General features: G+C 58.6%; 1 protein-coding gene across 4 annotated transcripts in view; it reads right to left on the bottom strand.

The window, feature by feature from the left end:
- Positions 1 to 16,352, bottom strand: part of ACOT7 (acyl-CoA thioesterase 7) — a 78,560-nt gene that overhangs the window by 23,244 nt on the left and 38,964 nt on the right. For all 4 annotated transcript variants that reach the window (XM_036256600.1, XM_036256601.1, XM_036256599.1 and 1 more), the window contains exons 5-6: positions 16,109 to 16,223; positions 13,431 to 13,517 (exon numbers count right to left, since the gene is read on the bottom strand). In XM_036256600.1, the coding sequence (XP_036112493.1) occupies positions 13,431 to 13,517; positions 16,109 to 16,223 (202 nt within the window). The remainder of the gene's footprint in view (positions 1 to 13,430; positions 13,518 to 16,108; positions 16,224 to 16,352) is intronic.

Here is a 16,352-nt window from a genome sequence, read left to right as displayed (position 1 = left end):
TGGGCGGCTGAGCCGGGCAGGGTGACCACCGGCTTCAAGCAGCTCCGTGCTCCCAGGGCCAGGACGAGGGCCTCGATCTGCGTTTCGGGGTCTCTGTTGGGCTAAGTAACTGGAAGTGAACACGGCAGCCTTGCCTAAGCCCACGACAGGGCTCCTGCCCCTTCCACCCCATAAGGGGTCCGCCGACTAAGCCCCTCGCCCAGGACTGGAGAAGCCGTGACGCCCTCGGCGGCGTTTGCTGAGGCCCCGGAGGCACAGGCCAGGCGCACGGTGGCCTCCTCGGGCTGGGAGGTCGTGCCTGTGCCTTGTTTCCTTCCGGGACGTGTCCCGAGCGCCTGCTCCACAGTGGGCTCTCGTCACACACCGAACCAAGGGGAACGAAGGCAGCTGACCCTCCCAGCAGCCTCTGGGCGGGCACAGCACTGTCCCCTTTGTCAAGGCGGGAACCAGAGGCACGCACGTGTCCAAAGGCTCAGAACTCGCTCAGGGAAGAGTGGGGACCAGCCCACAACCACAGGGTCCCAGAGGCCACGCGGCACAGCCTCTCCATCCAGGACCTGCGAGACTGAGACCCCAAGTGGCATTCCTGACTGCGGTATGGTTACGGAAAAGGGAGTCCGAGACCATGGGGAGAGGCGGGGTGGCAGTGAGGCTGGTGTGCAGGTGGAAGGTCATGGACCCAGTGCTGCCAGCTCAGGCCACCACATGCGGTCACCAACTCAGGTCTGGTGGGGCAGGAAGGAGGGGAAGGAGGCGGAAAAGGAGGAGACAGTTGGAATCAGAATCAATGTCTGGAACGCAGTCAGTATGATGGGCCCCTTCTCTGTCTTCCTGAAAGGCAGCAGCTATTAAGAATGGAGGAGGCGTCTGGCCGGTGTGGGTCAGCGGTTAGAGCATCGGCCCGCGGACCAGAGTCTCGGCTTGGATTCCAGTCAAGGGCACGTACCTCGGTTGCAGTTCTGTCCCTGGCCCTGGTCAGGGTCGTGCGGGAGGCAAACAGTTGATACGTCTCTCTCACACCGATGTTTCTCTCTCCCCCCTTCCTTCCCACTCTATCTGAAGATAAAAATGGAAGAAAGTATCCTCGGGTAAGAATTAAAGAAAAAGAACGGAGGAACAAATGAAGAACTCAGAGGCAGCCCCTTTGAACGGGGATTCTGCCCCGTCTGCCTGAAATGCTGGCAGAGTCTACAGGGGACTCCACTGTTACCAATTATACTGCGGGACCCAGAGTGTGCCAGGGAGACGGGGCTGGGCGAGCTCCTGCCAGATGCCCCGTCAGCACGGTCCAGCACCCAGGCCCCCTGCATCGCCCGTGACACGGAAGCAAGCCCTGGTGTGTCCCTGCCCGATCCCGGCGTAGTGTGCCCAGGAAAGGGTTGCTGGAGGGAGGAGGGAGGGAGGAGGGACGGAGGAAGGAGGGAGGAGGGAGGGCAGACCAGCAGATCACAGCCAGCCCCAGGCAGCAGCTCCAGTAACTAGCTGTTGGGCCTGATTTGGGGCACCATTTGGTTCCGGCACAGGTGAGGCCGGACGAGGCTGCGAATCCAATCCACAGACACCCAAAGCCAGGTGATCTAGGCGACTAGTCAGACAACAAAACTGATGTTCAAAGTGATCTTGCTGCCCTGGCCAGTGTGGCTCAATGGTTAGAGTGTTGGCCCGAGCGCTGAAGGGTCTTCGGTTCAACTGCTGGTCAAGGGCACATACCTGGGTTGCAGGCTTGATCCCAGGGCCGGATCAGGCGTGTGGGAGGCAACCAGTTGATGTGTCTCTCTCACATCGATGCTTCTCTCTCTCTCTCTCCTCCCCTCTTACTCTAAAAAAATTTTAAAAAATCAATGGAAAAATATCCTCAGGCGAGACTTAACAACAACAAATTACTTTGCTATGCCTGCTGGTGGTGACATTATTTTCTTTTTAAATCCTCACCTAAGGATATTTTTCCATTAATTTTTAGATAGAGTGGAAGGAAGGGAGGGGGAGAGAGAGAGAAACACCAATGTGAGAGAGACACATCAATTGACTGCCTCCTGTATGACCTTGACCAGGGCTGGGGATCGAACCTGCAACCTAGGTACGTGCCCTTGACTAGGAATCACTCTAACCGCTAAGCCAAACGGGCCAGGGTGGTGACATTTATTTTGTTTGTTTTTTTAAAAATCCTCACCTGAGGACACTTTTCCATTTATCTTCAGATAGAGTGGGAGGGTCGGTGAGAGAGAGAAACATCGATGTGAGAGAGACAATCCACTGGCTGCCTCCCGCATGACCCCAACCGGGGCCAGGGACGAATCACAACCGAGGTGTGTGCCCTTGACTGGAATTGAACACGCGACTCTTTGGTCCCGGGCCGACACTCTAACTGCTGAGCCCAGCCGGCCAGGGTAGGTGGTGACATTTCGAGAGCCCCCTCCCAACCCGACAGCTAGCACACGACTGTGAGCTGGAGGGCCGAGGAGGAGGCTGTGATGAGCTGCAAACCCAACAGCAAACACCAGCGTCACACGGAACGGCCGACACTCATGGTCTGAGCTGGGGGCTCCAGTGCAACCTCAGGGGTTGATGCCGGCTGTCAGGGTCAGTGGTGACACGGACGGGCCGCAGTGCCAACACCCTGCAGGACACGGGGGTCTGCTCCACGGGACGGGGCCTGGGGGCCCCAGGAGCTCTCCCCACTGGCCGTCTCGCTCACTTCCATCAATCTGTGCCTCCCGGGAAGGCCACAGTGGGGTCAATGGGAAGTGACGGCAAAGTCAGCTTTAGGGCTCGCTACACAGAAACTCAAGCGTTGACCTTGAAAGGGGCTCTGGCCCCCACAGTGTCTGAGGGAAGCTGTGGGGTCAGAGACGGAAGCAGGAGCCTCCGCGGAGAAAACAGGCCTCGTGGGAGACCTTCCTGTGGCCGCTGCACCCGAGTCCGTGTCGTCACAGGCGACACCTCAGCGCTGCTTTGGGACCTGGAGACGGGGAAGCGTCACCATGGGCCTCTTACTTCGAAGGAAGGCAACTGATCTCACAAAACCAAGATGAGAAGAGAACGTTGGTCTCTAACCCTCTCTTCCCTGGTCCCGGCGAGGAACGAGCCCGGACCTCTGTGGACGGGGCTGGTTCTGAAACACTCTTGCTGTCTTTTGCTAAGAGGAAGTGACATTTCAAATGGCCTGAGCAGAAATAAAATAACTAAAAATCCACATAATCTCATCCCATCATGACACGTTTGTAAAAGTTACAAGACAGTATGGATGACTGTGACACAGTATTACAATCCGTGTGTCGATTGAGAAACGTCTGTTTTGTTAAAAAAAAAATTTCAACCTACCTGCCTGGTTTGTACCTGGTTCCCTTCTCACTTTGCCCATCTGGGCCCCTGTCTTGCCAGAGAAAGCCACCAGCCCCCTTGGGCACTGGGAGTCCCCAGCTGCCTCTATCTCGGATAGAGAGGGAGGGAGGGAGGGAGGGACACATCGACTGGTTGCCACCCACACGACCCCAACCGGGGCCGGGGACAAACTGCAACCGAGTATGTGCCCTTAGCGGGAACCAAGCAGAGGACTCTCCGGTCCGCGGGCTGACGCTCTAACCGCTGAGCAAACCGGCCAGGGCTCCCTTTACTTTTTTACACGTTCATTAAAAATACCAGCTATCTGCGTTCTCCCAAAAACGCCTCTTTCCAGGTTCCTACGGAAAAACCTCCTCGATTTCTTCCCATTCAGCTACAACAGGGGCTGCTGGGGTGGAGAACTACCTGGCAAAGGGCAGTCTGTCGTGCGCTGTGATTACCCAAGTTCGCCACGTAGACTGGGACGGCAAGACTGTGGCACCTGCTGTCCTCGGACGCTGTGTTCGCATCAGGAATTATGGGAAGGAAACCACAAGGCTTACGTGGCCACTAACATGGAGATAAACATCGGGGAACAAAAGTATTTCTGCATCTAACATCTAAGTGCTTACAGGTCTGTTTGTTTTTTTTTCCAGTATCGACATGTTGACTTGGCTTAAAAATAGAGGCTTCTCTCCCCGGCCACGCCTGCCCGCAGACCCGAGGCGGCGACACAGCTCAGAGCCCAGTGTGCTGGCGGGCTGTGGGCGGCCATGTGAAATGCCCCCATTTCTATATTTAATTCCAAGTGACAGAGTGTGGGTGCCAGCCTCCTAGATTAAGGAAATGAGAGTAAGTTCGTCTTGTGTTAACGAGCCCCCTTCGGTGATTACAGGGGTTATTCTAAGAGCCAGGTGAGTGACAGCCTCTCAGGCCGGTCTGGCTCCTCCCTCCCCGGTTCCGAACGTACCTGCAGGCCTGTGAACCTGGGCCAAGGGCAGAGGGGTACTAATTAAGGTGATTAATAAGGATTACTTTGGGCAATTAATGCACAGTGTGGTAAAGACGATGGTTTCTAACATCAACACAGAAAGTGGGAACTCTGGGGGGCCTCAGGCAGAACGGACACGGTCCCCTTGCCAGGAGCATCGCAGCCCAGGGGCCCGGGAAAGGGCTGCCCGCTGCCGTCCCCCTCACGTCGGTACGAGGGAAGGTGAGACAGTCCCGGTTCCATCTGCCTGCCACTCTGTGAGAACCAGAGCTCCCTGTTCTGAACGAGGCGGATTCCTGTCCCCAGCTGCCGTGGCGCCCGGGGAACAGGCGGCAGCGGTGTGCGGGACCCCCCCCACCCCGGAGGTGGAGGCCTCGCCCGTAGTTCACCCGAGATCGAGGTCACATCCTTCAAGGCCAAGAACCACTCCGGGGGTGTCAGGAGACTGCAGCCGAGGGTGAGAGGTAGGAAGGGTGCTCGCTCAGTGTCGAACAGGAAAGGTGCCGCAGGGACATCTGCCTCGTGTGTCCCTAGGGACTCAGCTGAGGCGGAAGCTAAAGCGAATTGACAAGGCACCAAAAACGAGACCCCAGCAGGTCTGCACAGAGGATGCTCTCACGCTGTGTGGCTGACCGGGTTTCTCAAGCAAAATGTTTCGAATTTCCCGAAGAGGGCGGGCCCTGGCCAGCAGGGACCAGAGCCGCTCACATCCACGATCTGCTCGAGCAGCGCGAGTCCCCCTGCAGGAACGTGGCCACCGCAGGGTGCCACAGAGCCCAGGACACTGCCCACGGCGGGAAAGGCCCCAGGCAGCTCCGCGAAGGACAACGGGCCACGTGCCCGTGACTCTAACGGGAAGCTGCCACAGCTGGGACGCGCCACCTGGCAGCCTCCACTGCAGCATCTCTCCGCAGACCCCGTCCCTTCGCGGTGGACGTCCGAGCCCCTTAGCAACGAGAGATCGTGGTCTGCAGGGCACGAGAGCCTGGCACCATCACACCTCAAGAGGCAGAAAGGCCGAAATGCGTAAGAGCAGCAGCAATGGCCGTGAGGAGGACGGGCGGGCGGCCTCAGCCGGGGGGAGGGGATTTGGGCTGAGCGGCAGAAACAGAGAAGCCGAAGGCATGTTTAGGGAAACCAAGTCACCGAGGGAAGGAAGGAGGCCATGAGCTGCAAGGCTGGACTGCATCCGGGAGGTGGCAGGGAGCCCGCCGTGTGGGAGCCAAGACAGATCTGGGAGCGAAGACCCCACAGGTGGTGCGGCCCAGGCCTGGCAAGGGGACCCTCGCGCTCAATATGCAGCCGGCATGGTCATGAGGTCTGCACCGGGGACCAGGGTGGGCGCAGGGGCCTCGGGTCTGAAGACGAGAACGCGGTCAGGCACCTCCTGCTCCCCCTCCTTTCTGTGGGGGGATTTCATTCATCTTTTGCCATTTCCAACAATTTCCGGGACTTTTAACTTTTTAAGTAACACAAGCGCCAAGTTGCCCACCTTTCCTTGCGAACATCTAGCTGTTGCCCAGTCTTAGTCGGAAGCATCCCCTTGCACTGTGCCCAGAATACTCAGAAGTCCAGATTCCCTTTCTCGAGCAGGAGTTGTGGAAAGTGTCGAACTTCTAGGAGGCCAGGTTCTCGCTGTGGCTGTCTAGCCAACCAGTGTGTGGCTCAGTGGTTGAGCATCGACCCTGCACCAAGAGGTCGCCGGTTCGATTCCCAGTCAGGGCACATGCCCAGGTTGTGGGCCTGATCCCCAGTGGGGGGCATGCAGGAGGCGGCCAATCGATGTTCTCTCTTGTCGATGTTTCTATCTCTCTCCCTCTCCCTTCCTCTCTCTCTAAAATCAATAAAAGGACAAAAATATTTTTAATCCTCTTTGTGGTCACGTGCATGATCATATTTATAAACGCCTACGTGTTCGTCGTGTAGAACATTCTCTCACTCTTTCTCTGTATCTGTAATAACAACACTAGTAAAGTAAATAAAGCTATAAAAACGACTCGCTGTTGTTAAGCACATCCTACGTGCTGGCCGTGTCCCCTGTGTATCTCACGGAGCCCCCAGCCCAGCCCCTGAAAGGAAGCTGGGGGGAGGCTGAGCTGTGGGTGTGAAATGTTCCGGGTTGGAACAGCATTCTCCCCCAGGGCATGGTGCCAATGCCAGGTGGTGCCCTCACACAACAGCTTCACAAATTGTGAGAATGGCGAGAGGGAAAATCAAGAGAAAGGTCAGGCCCACTGGCCACGGTCCCAGTGAAGGGGCCCACGACCACCGGAGCTCAGGGAACATCCAAGCAGGACATGAACACATTGGAGCCCATGGAGGACGTCACCGAAGCCAGGGGGCTGGGTGAGTCACGGGGAGAAGCCCAGGCCAGGCGGGCAGCGATGAGCCCGGAAACGAAGCCGCACGCCACGCAGGCACAGCGCCGACTCGGCGGCGGGCTGCCTACACAGCGTGGGCCTGGAGCTCCGGAGACGCTCTGGAGCCCGTCCTGGGTGGCGCAGCCGAGGCTGCGAAGGGGGGCGGCCAGAGCGAAGCGAGGACGGCAGGCGTCGCATTTCGACGAAGGCCATCTGGGCCACTCCACAGAATGCTCTGGTTTCAAATCATTTTAAAATAAAAAATCCAAGGCTGCTGAACGTGCAGAAGCCAGGAATCCCTGCTGAGGACGCCTGGTCTCCCCGGGTAACGCCCAGGGAGCCCCCTCCCAGGCTTGGACACTGCACTCTGACGTGCGCAGCGTGTCTCCGCCGTCGCGGTCTGGCTGGCAGGGAGCAGGCACTGTCCCAGGCCACACACACAGCCGACGGAGGCCAGGCCAGCAGGGTCCCAGAGGAAGGAACGCGGAGCAAAGAACATCTCAGGAAACAACAGAACGAGAACAAGACCTTTGAAGACATGAATCAAACAAATACAAAAGTGAACCCCACCTTTTTACCAAAATACCAAAAAGTACTGTTCTGTGATACAGTTGAAATTCGAGACATAAACACCACCTCTGAATACAAACGTACCTCAGACAAAAATGATGGAGAGTCGTTTTTCTATTTTAGGTGAGTTTTCTAAGTACTATCATTTTATATGCTGTCACCTTAATGCTTTCATAATCTGAGTTATTTTTATCACCGGATCTCAGTTCTCCGGTGTGTTACTGTGCCATCTGCAAAGACAGACAGCTTTGCCTCTTTTCTGCCAATTCCTGTGCCTCCAAGTTTCTCCTCTTGTTTAACTACAGTGGCTAAAACATTCAAAACAGTGCTACCTAGCAGAGAGTAGGCGCTCTCGCCCTATTCCCGAGCTCGGGGAAAGGCCCTCCAGCTCCCCTACGCTGCGTTTCATCAGGTTCCGGAAGCACCATCAAGTCCTGGTCTTAGTGTTCTTATCAAGGATGGGTGTCGGGTGAACTGACAGGGTCCTGATGCTGCAAGTACCTAAACCCCACACACCCCGGCCGCCCTTCGGCCCGTGCAACCAACGGGGGAGGCGCCACGAAGGGAAATGGCCTTTTGGGCTAAGACCCCAGCACTTTCAAGAAGAACTGTGCCCGGTTCACTCAGGATTCAGGGAGGGTCAGAAGCCGAAGCCAGGCCGGCCTTTGTGATTTCCAGCCACGCGGCACTACCGAGATCTGCGTGTGCGTGTGCGTGTGCGTGTGCGAGCGGCAGGGCAGGGGCTAGGTCTCAAGATCTGCGTGTGCGTGTGCGTGTGCGAGCGGCAGGGCAGGGGCTAGGTCTCAAGATCTGCGTGTGCGTGTGCGTGTGCGAGTGCGAGCGGCAGGGCAGGGGCTAGGTCTCAAGATCTGCGTGTGCGCGTGCGAGTGGCAGGGCAGGGGCTAGGTCTCAAGATCTGTGTGTGCGTGTGCGTGTGCGAGCGGCAGGGCAGAGGCTAGGTCTCAAGATCTGCGTGTGCATGTGCATGTGCATGTGCGAGCGGCAGGGCAGGGGCTAGGTCTCAAGATCTGCGTGTGCATGTGCATGTGCATGTGCGAGCGGCAGGGCAGGGGCTAGGTCTCAAGATCTGCGTGTGCGTGTGCGTGTGCGAGCGGCAGGGCAGGGGCTAGGTCTCAAGATCTGCGTGTGCGTGTGCGAGCGGCAGGGCAGGGGCTAGGTCTCAAGATCTGCGTGTGCGCGTGCGAGTGGCAGGGCAGGGGCTAGGTCTCAAGATCTGTGTGTGCGTGTGCGTGTGTGAGCGGCAGGGCAGAGGCTAGGTCTCAAGATCTGCGTGTGCATGTGCATGTGCATGTGCGAGCGGCAGGGCAGGGGCTAGGTCTCAAGATCTGCGTGTGCATGTGCATGTGCATGTGCGAGCGGCAGGGCAGGGGCTAGGTCTCAAGATCTGCGTGTGCGTGTGCGTGTGCGAGCGGCAGGGCAGGGGCTAGGTCTCAAGATCTGCGTGTGCGTGTGCGTGTGCGAGTGCGAGCGGCAGGGCAGGGGCTAGGTCTCAAGATCTGCGTGTGCGTGTGCGTGTGCGAGCGGCAGGGCAGGGGCTAGGTCTCAAGATCTGCGTGTGCGTGTGCGAGCGGCAGGGCAGGAGCTAGGTCTCAAGATCTGTGTGTGCGTGTGCGTGTGCGAGCGGCAGGGCAGAGGCTAGGTCTCAAGATCTGCGTGTGCATGTGCATGTGCGAGCGGCAGGGCAGGGGCTAGGTCTCAAGATCTGCGTGTGCATGTGCATGTGCATGTGCGAGCGGCAGGGCAGGGGCTAGGTCTCAAGATCTGCGTGTGCGTGTGCGTGTGCGAGCGGCAGGGCAGGGGCTAGGTCTCAAGATCTGCGTGTGCGCGTGCGAGTGGCAGGGCAGGGGCTAGGTCTCAAGATCTGTGTGTGCGTGTGCGTGTGCGAGCGGCAGGGCAGAGGCTAGGTCTCAAGATCTGCGTGTGCGTGTGCGAGCGGCAGGGCAGGGGCTAGGTCTCAAGATCTGCGTGTGCGTGTGCGTGTGCGAGCGGCAGGGCAGGGGCTAGGTCTCAAGATCTGCGTGTGCGTGTGCTAGTGGCAGGGCAGGGGCTAGGTCTCAAGATCTGCGTGTGCGTGTGCGAGCGGCAGAGCAGGGGCTAGGTCTCAAGATCTGCGTGTGCGTGTGCGAGCGGCAGGGCAGGGGCTAGGTCTCAAGATCTGTGTGTGCGTGTGCGAGCGGCAGAGCAGGGGCTAGGTCTCAAGATCTGCGTGTGCGTGTGCGAGCGGCAGGGCAGGGGCTAGGTCTCAAGATCTGCGTGTGCGTGTGCGTGTGCGTGTGCGAGCGGCAGGGCAGGGGCTAGGTCTCAAGATCTGCGTGTGCGCGTGCAAGTGGCAGGGCAGGGGCTAGGTCTCAAGATCTGTGTGTGCGTGTGCGTGTGCGAGCGGCAGGGCAGGGGCTAGGTCTCAAGATCTGCGTGTGCGTGTGCGTGTGCGTGTGCGAGCGGCAGGGCAGGGGCTAGGTCTCAAGATCTGCGTGTGCGTGTGCGTGTGCGAGCGGCAGGGCAGGGGCTAGGTCTCAAGATCTGCGTGTGCGTGTGTGTGTGCGAGCGGCAGGGCAGGGGCTAGGTCTCAAGATCTGCGTGTGTGTGTGCGCGTGCGAGCGGCAGGGCAGGGGCTAGGTCTCAAGATCTGCGTGTGCGTGTGCGTGTGCGTGTGCGTGTGCGAGCGGCAGGGCAGGGGCTAGGTCTCAAGATCTGCGTGTGTGTGTGCGTGTGCGAGCAGCAGGGCAGGGGCTAGGTCTCAAGATCTGCGTGTGTGCGTGCGTGTGCGAGCGGCAGGGCAGAGGCTAGGTCTCAAGATCTGCGTGTGCGTGTGCATGTGTGAGCGGCAGGGCAGGGGCTAGGTCTCAAGATCTGCGTGTGTGTGTGCGCGTGCGAGCGGCAGGGCAGGGGCTAGGTCTCAAGATCTGCGTGTGCGTGTGCGTGTGCGAGCAGCAGGGCAGGGGCTAGGTCTCAAGATCTGCGTGTGCGTGTGCGTGTGCGAGCAGCAGGGCAGGGGCTAGGTCTCAAGATCTGCGTGTGTGTGTGCGTGTGCGAGTGGCAGGGCAGGGGCTAGGTCTCAAGATCTGCGTGTGCGTGTGTGTGTGCGAGCGGCAGGGCAGGGGCTAGGTCTCAAGATCTGCGTGTGTGTGTGCGCGTGCGAGCGGCAGGGCAGGGGCTAGGTCTCAAGATCTGCGTGTGCGTGTGCGCGTGCGAGCGGCAGGGCAGGGGCTAGGTCTCAAGATCTGCATGTGTGTGTGCGTGTGCGAGCGGCAGGGCAGAGGCTAGGTCTCAAGATCTGCGTGTGCGTGTGCGTGTGCGAGCGGCAGGGCAGGGGCTAGGTCTCAAGATCTGCGTGTGCGTGTGCGTGTGCGAGTGGCAGGGCAGGGGCTAGGTCTCAAGATATGCGTGTGCGTGTGCATATGCGAGCGGTAGGGCAGGGGCTAGGTCTCAAGATCTGCGTGTGCGTGTGCGTGTGCGAGTGGCAGGGCAGGGGCTAGGTCTCAAGATCTGCGTGTGCGTGTGCGTATGCGTGTGCGAGTGGCAGGGCAGGGGCTAGGTCTCAAGATCTGCGTGTGCGTGTGCGTGTGCGAGCGGCAGGGCAGGGGCTAGGTCTCAAGATCTGCGTCTGCGTGTGCGTGTGCAGGTGGCAGGGCAGGGGCTAGGTCTCAAGATCTGCGTGTGCGTGTGCGTGTGCGAGTGGCAGGGCAGGGGCTAGGTCTCAAGATCTGCGTGTGCGTGTGCTTGTGCGAGCGGTAGGGCAGGGGCTAGGTCTCAAGATCTGCGTGTGCGTGTGCGTGTGCGAGTGGCAGGGCAGGGGCTAGGTCTCAAGATCTGCGTGTGCGTGTGCTTGTGCGAGCGGTAGGGCAGGGGCTAGGTCTCAAGATCTGTGTGTGTGTGTGCGTGTGCGTGTGCGAGTGGCAGGGCAGGGGCTAGGTCTCAAGATTTGCGTGTGCGTGTGCATGTGCGAGCGGTAGGGCAGGGGCTAGGTCTCAAGATCAAGACAGTCCAGTATGCGAAAGTCGCAGAAAACAGGGCATGGACTCGTTTACCAAACACACATACAGCTCAGAATGAGGGAAAAGGCCAAATGAGCATGCCTGGTTCACCGTTTCCCGCGCGACTGGCATCCACTAGCTTAGTTAGAGACCACTTTCATTCACTGCTGTTCACCCTGTTCCGTCGACAGTGTTCTCTGAGAACGCAAGGCCCGTCCCCAGCGCACCCTGCGTCCGTGCCTCCCACCGAGAGATGACGGGCTCGGTAAAATTACTAGACGGCATTTTTCCATTGTGGGCACAAAAATCTCTACTAAAGTGGTACATACTTCTCAAACGGTTTGCTCAGTGGTTAGAGCATCAGCCCTCTGACCGAAGGGTCTCTGGTTCAAGGGCATGTACCTGGGTCACAGGTTCGACCCCTGGCCCTGGCTGGGGTCATTCAGAAGGCGCCCAGTCGATGAGTCTCTCTCACATCGATCTCTCCCTCCCTCCCTGCCTCCCACTCTCTCTGAAACTCAATGGAAAAGTTCCCTCAGGTGAGGATTAACAACCACAAAAGCTGCCTGTGTACATGAGGCAGCTTCGGCTCCGTGGGCCGCCCCCTCGCGGGTCCCAGCAAGGCCCTCACTGCCCGCACCGCGGCCCCCGTGGTGAAGAAAGGTCAGCACCTAGTGTGGACCTCGCGCCAGGAGACAGCGACGCGGAGACGCCACACGACCGGAACTGCCCAGGTGTGAGCGAAATCAGCACAAATTCTAGCGTGGGGTCTCGCACACCTCAGGTGGGGTGGACTCTGCGGCTCAAGGACAAATCTCTGCAGTGACAGAATCTGGGGCCTCTGCGGGCTGGGCTCAGAGGGGGGCTGCTCCCACTTCCCGGAGCGACCAGGGCGGCGAGGAAGAGGAACAAGACAGCTCCTGAGGCCACACTGTCCTCGGGGCAGAAAGACACGCGGAGGGTCACAGGACCCGCTGGCCTGGAAAGTAGTTTGTTGTAAAACAGAGCGTAGGGCCCAAGTCAGTCAGATCTCAGAGCACTGCCGCCGGCATTTAGTCGGAAGAGGGAAACGATGAAATTGAAACAAGAAATAAACAAAAAATTAGTTTGTAAAAAATGAACTTTACAAATATACCTCAAATCAGGGCCCATCCTCTGATTCTAACAGGCCTGGGGCCCGACATCCCAAGCGTCGCGACCTGAATGTTACGTCCGCTTCTCATCCACAGAACAAGCTTCTACAAAGTGCCTCTTTCACTCTGCGTGCAACCCTGGAGCCCACACAACAAACAAGACCAAGCCGTGCTCCCGAGGCATCGCCTGGTAGAAATATCAATGTAACCCTGCACAGAGTGGTACCATTTGAGCTGGGTTTTGAAGGATGAATAGGAGTTTTCTGAGAGAAGAAAGAAAAGCTTGGCGTTCCAGACAATTGGAAATGAAAGAGCAAACGAATGGCACGATGCAAGTGCCTGCTCTGCCCGGGGAGCAAGGAGCAGTGCAGCACCCCCAGAGCAGCACAGCCCAAGCTCCCGTCGCCACACCCCGCCTCACAACCTTCTCCATCATCTATACCACTTAATGACTTTTCCCTTATGTTTTTCTTTAAAAATCAGCTTGCTTTTTAAAGCTTACCTTAATCCCATCTGAGATGATAATATCCATTAATTTATGGGCTTGACGTGCTACTTAAATCTTTCCAAGAAATAATGACACACTATTAAAGCAAAAAGTATCCTTCCATGAACCTGGAGCTAAGTCCTCTTGTGTCCCAGCCATGTTTCCTAAGCTAGAAACTTCAAGGCCTGTGTTGTTTGAACTGGAATCTGACCAAAGGAAAACATAAATGCGAACATTAGTGGCAAAAATGGCTTTAATTAGCCACTCTGTTAGCAGAGTGCTCCCTGGGGATGTCAGGACCCCCCAAAAGGCCCTGCCCCCTCCACAGGCAGCCACTAAGCACCTGGTGGTCTGAGCTCCCAGGGTTGCGTGTGACCCTCCATCAGGACATTCTTCCATCTGACTTTCATTTCCAATTTGAAAAACAGGCATTAACAGTACTTCAGTAATTTATTACACAACCTCTTAAAAGTTTAAACGTATACTTCATTAAACACAAGAGCCTAAACTAGGTCAGCGGGCAGCGTGACTCCCCCGGACAGTGGGCAGAGGGCACGCCGCCACGGTCCTCACCTCCGTGCACGAAGCCGTGCAGCGTGCAGTCCGAAGGCCCCACCAGGTGGATCAGGCTGGACTGGCTGTAGCTGACGGTGTTCGGCTCTGGAATGGCAAAGCAGGCAGGTTAGGCCAGGGCACAGGCGGATTCCCACGGCTGAACGGCCTGATAAGGCCGACACGCCTGGCGTTTGCCTGGTCACGAGGGCTGACCGTCCGCTTAGACCTGGGATCTCTAAGGAAAACTGTGGTCTCAAAACAGGCCCCAGTTGGTAAAGGGAAGGCTTTCGAGGATTAATTAGCCACTCTGTTAGGGGGTCATGATGTCACCCCCTGGGGACACTGGTGTCCCCAGCAAGACCCTGCTCCATCCACGGGCAGCCAGTTAACACCTGGTGGCCTGAGCTCCCAGGGTTGGTGTGACCCTGTTTGGACAGTGTTCCATCTGACCGCCATTCCCGATTTTATAAACAGGTGCCAATAGTCTTCCAGGAATTTGTTGTGCAACCTCCCCCAAACTTCAACTTATTTCATCTTCAGTTTCACTACAATGGTGAACAGAGACTCGGAATCTGATACAGCGTTGCAGACTCGGTCTCCGTGGACCCACCACCGCGGCCCACCCTCGGTCCCTGGCCGGGCCAGGGAGACACAGCACCCAAAGGTGCGCCCGCTCCCCCCCCCACGGCCAGCCCTCTGCCCCCTTCGCCTTCCGAGTGGCGAATGCCTCCCGCCGTCGACACTGCCGATGAAGCACCGACATGAAACGCGGCCCAGCCTCCAGAAGGCGGACATTACCCCTGGAGCCCACTCCCCCCAGGCGTGGGCACACCGGTCGAGGGCCTTCTGAGCAGACCCCTGCCTCCCCACAGCCTCTGGACAGAAATGACACTTGTCTGTTTCCTGCCCGGACAGCACCCTCCGAAGGGCGGCCGTTCCCACCCCGGCAATGCGGGGCTGCCGAGTGGGCCAGCCCGCCGGACACGCCTCGGGTGGACAAAGGTCTTTTCTGTATTTGGCCAGAGACAGAGTCCGTGGGAGGAGCGGTGCTGCTGAGCTGGGGGCTGGAGGGGGCACCCGAGGCCCCCTAAGCCTCAGCGATGGCCCTCGAGACTGTCTGAGCTCCTCCATGGGGGATTCCAAACTGTGGCTGCCTGGGGGTCACGAAGCAGGGGAACTGGAGCTCAAGCGAGGCCTAAGTATTGACTTCCCCACAGACCCTCTGGCTGTTCTCCAGCCTCACGGCGCAGACTCAGACTCGGGTCTCCAGCTGGCGTCTGAGCGGCACCTGGGCTGAGGGGCTGTGCGGGAGGAGAGGGAGCCACAACCCTGCCCGGGAGCCCAAAGGAGCCCGTGGCATCAGAAGCCGCACAGCGGCTCAGGATCTGGAGCGGGGTCTCATTTCCATCCGCACTCACTTCCCATCCTCCCGGCCCCAGGGTGCGACACCGGCCCTGTGCCGGGAGGTCCGTGCTGGGATACAGGGAGCAGCAGAGGCTACAGACAAATACAAACCTCCCCTTTCTATGTTTCCAGCTAAGGAAACCAAGGAGAGGTTGAACCCCTGAGAGGCCGGAGTGGGATTGTGACCCCAGAACCTACCTCCGTCCCTGCCCAGCCCCCACCTCACTGCCCCTCAGAACCAGAGCTGATGGCAGCAGGATGACAGGGCCCGTCCAGACCCGGGAGAAGGCACGTGCTCCCTCGCTGGGCGAGCCCATGGTGGGCAGGGGACTAGGCAGGGCTCATTTTGCTGCAAACCCGGCAGCCCCAGGACGAATGGGCAGTCCTATGGTCACACAGTCCCCATGCAGCCACAGCCGGGTAACCGACGGCTGTGGACCGAACAGTTCAAGGCAACTGTATTTTCTCTTGTCAGATGAAGAAAACAGTAAGAAAAACTGGGTTTTAAGGAACTCCCAGACTCTGAAAAGACATCAAGTCGAGGTTGGTCCCTTGTGGGGTGAAATCTGGTTCTGATTTTAAAAGGGGCAGAGAGCTGCAGATAGGGGGGACTTCTGGGTGGAAGGTGGGACGAAGGGCCCTAGAGGTGTCGCCCTGCAGAACCCAGCAGGGAACAGGGACACTCATCACAGGAGCGTCACACAGAGGCGGGACACGGAGCACGTTCCCGAGAACCCTTGTCACACAGACGGAGTGTGTCACCCTGTGCCGGAGGGGTGCCGCACGCTGCCGGAGGCCTCCACCCCCAGGCTCACCGAGTCCCAGAGGCCCCGCCCTGAGTGTATCTGCATCTGCGCAGCAGGGACTTCTCTGCTTCTCCATCAAGGATGGGGCGGGGAGGGGCTCTCTGGAGGAAGACATCCCCTGACCTACAGTCTGGGTTTGGGGCGGCCTTGAAGGACGAAAGAAGGCAGGACGCCCTGCAGGAGGCCGTGGGCCCGCGGAGCCCTCTCAGCCACGGAGAAAGCTGCTGCCGTGGTCTACACCAGGCGGAATCCCACGCTCCGCAGGCGCTGGGGGCAGAGACCCAACCAGGCCCGCTAACAGGTGTCTGCCTGGCGGTGAAGCCCACCACGTGGGCACGGGCCTCCCGGGACTAGCCGAGCCCTCCAGTCACCCCAGTGGCTGAGACACCAGGAAGGGGTCTGGATGGCACACTGACCCCAAGAGGACGTTCATGAACCGGCCACCTTTGTCATCGGCTGACGGACATCAGCCATCTACGGCTTTACCTGGGTTCAGGATAGGCTGGGTGATGTCTCCGTTCCTCCACTTGGTCTGCATGCGCTCCAGCTTCTGGGCCTCGTACCGCCTGCGGCCCTCCTCTTCCTGCTCCTGCCGGGAGTACTGCGGGGCAGACAGGGCTCAGAGTTCTCCTTTCTATGACTGGGACTACCCTTCCTCTGATAACACGTATTTAATGTGAACAGCGAAACCACAGAGAGGGAAGGTGAACACCTCAGGGAGTGCCGCACC

Source organism: Molossus molossus, unplaced genomic scaffold, assembly GCF_014108415.1.
Source record: "Molossus molossus isolate mMolMol1 unplaced genomic scaffold, mMolMol1.p scaffold_m16_p_12, whole genome shotgun sequence".
Taxonomy (NCBI): domain Eukaryota; kingdom Metazoa; phylum Chordata; class Mammalia; order Chiroptera; family Molossidae; genus Molossus; species Molossus molossus.
Note: the sequence above shows the minus strand (reverse complement) of the source record. Positions and strands in the feature narration are given on the sequence as shown.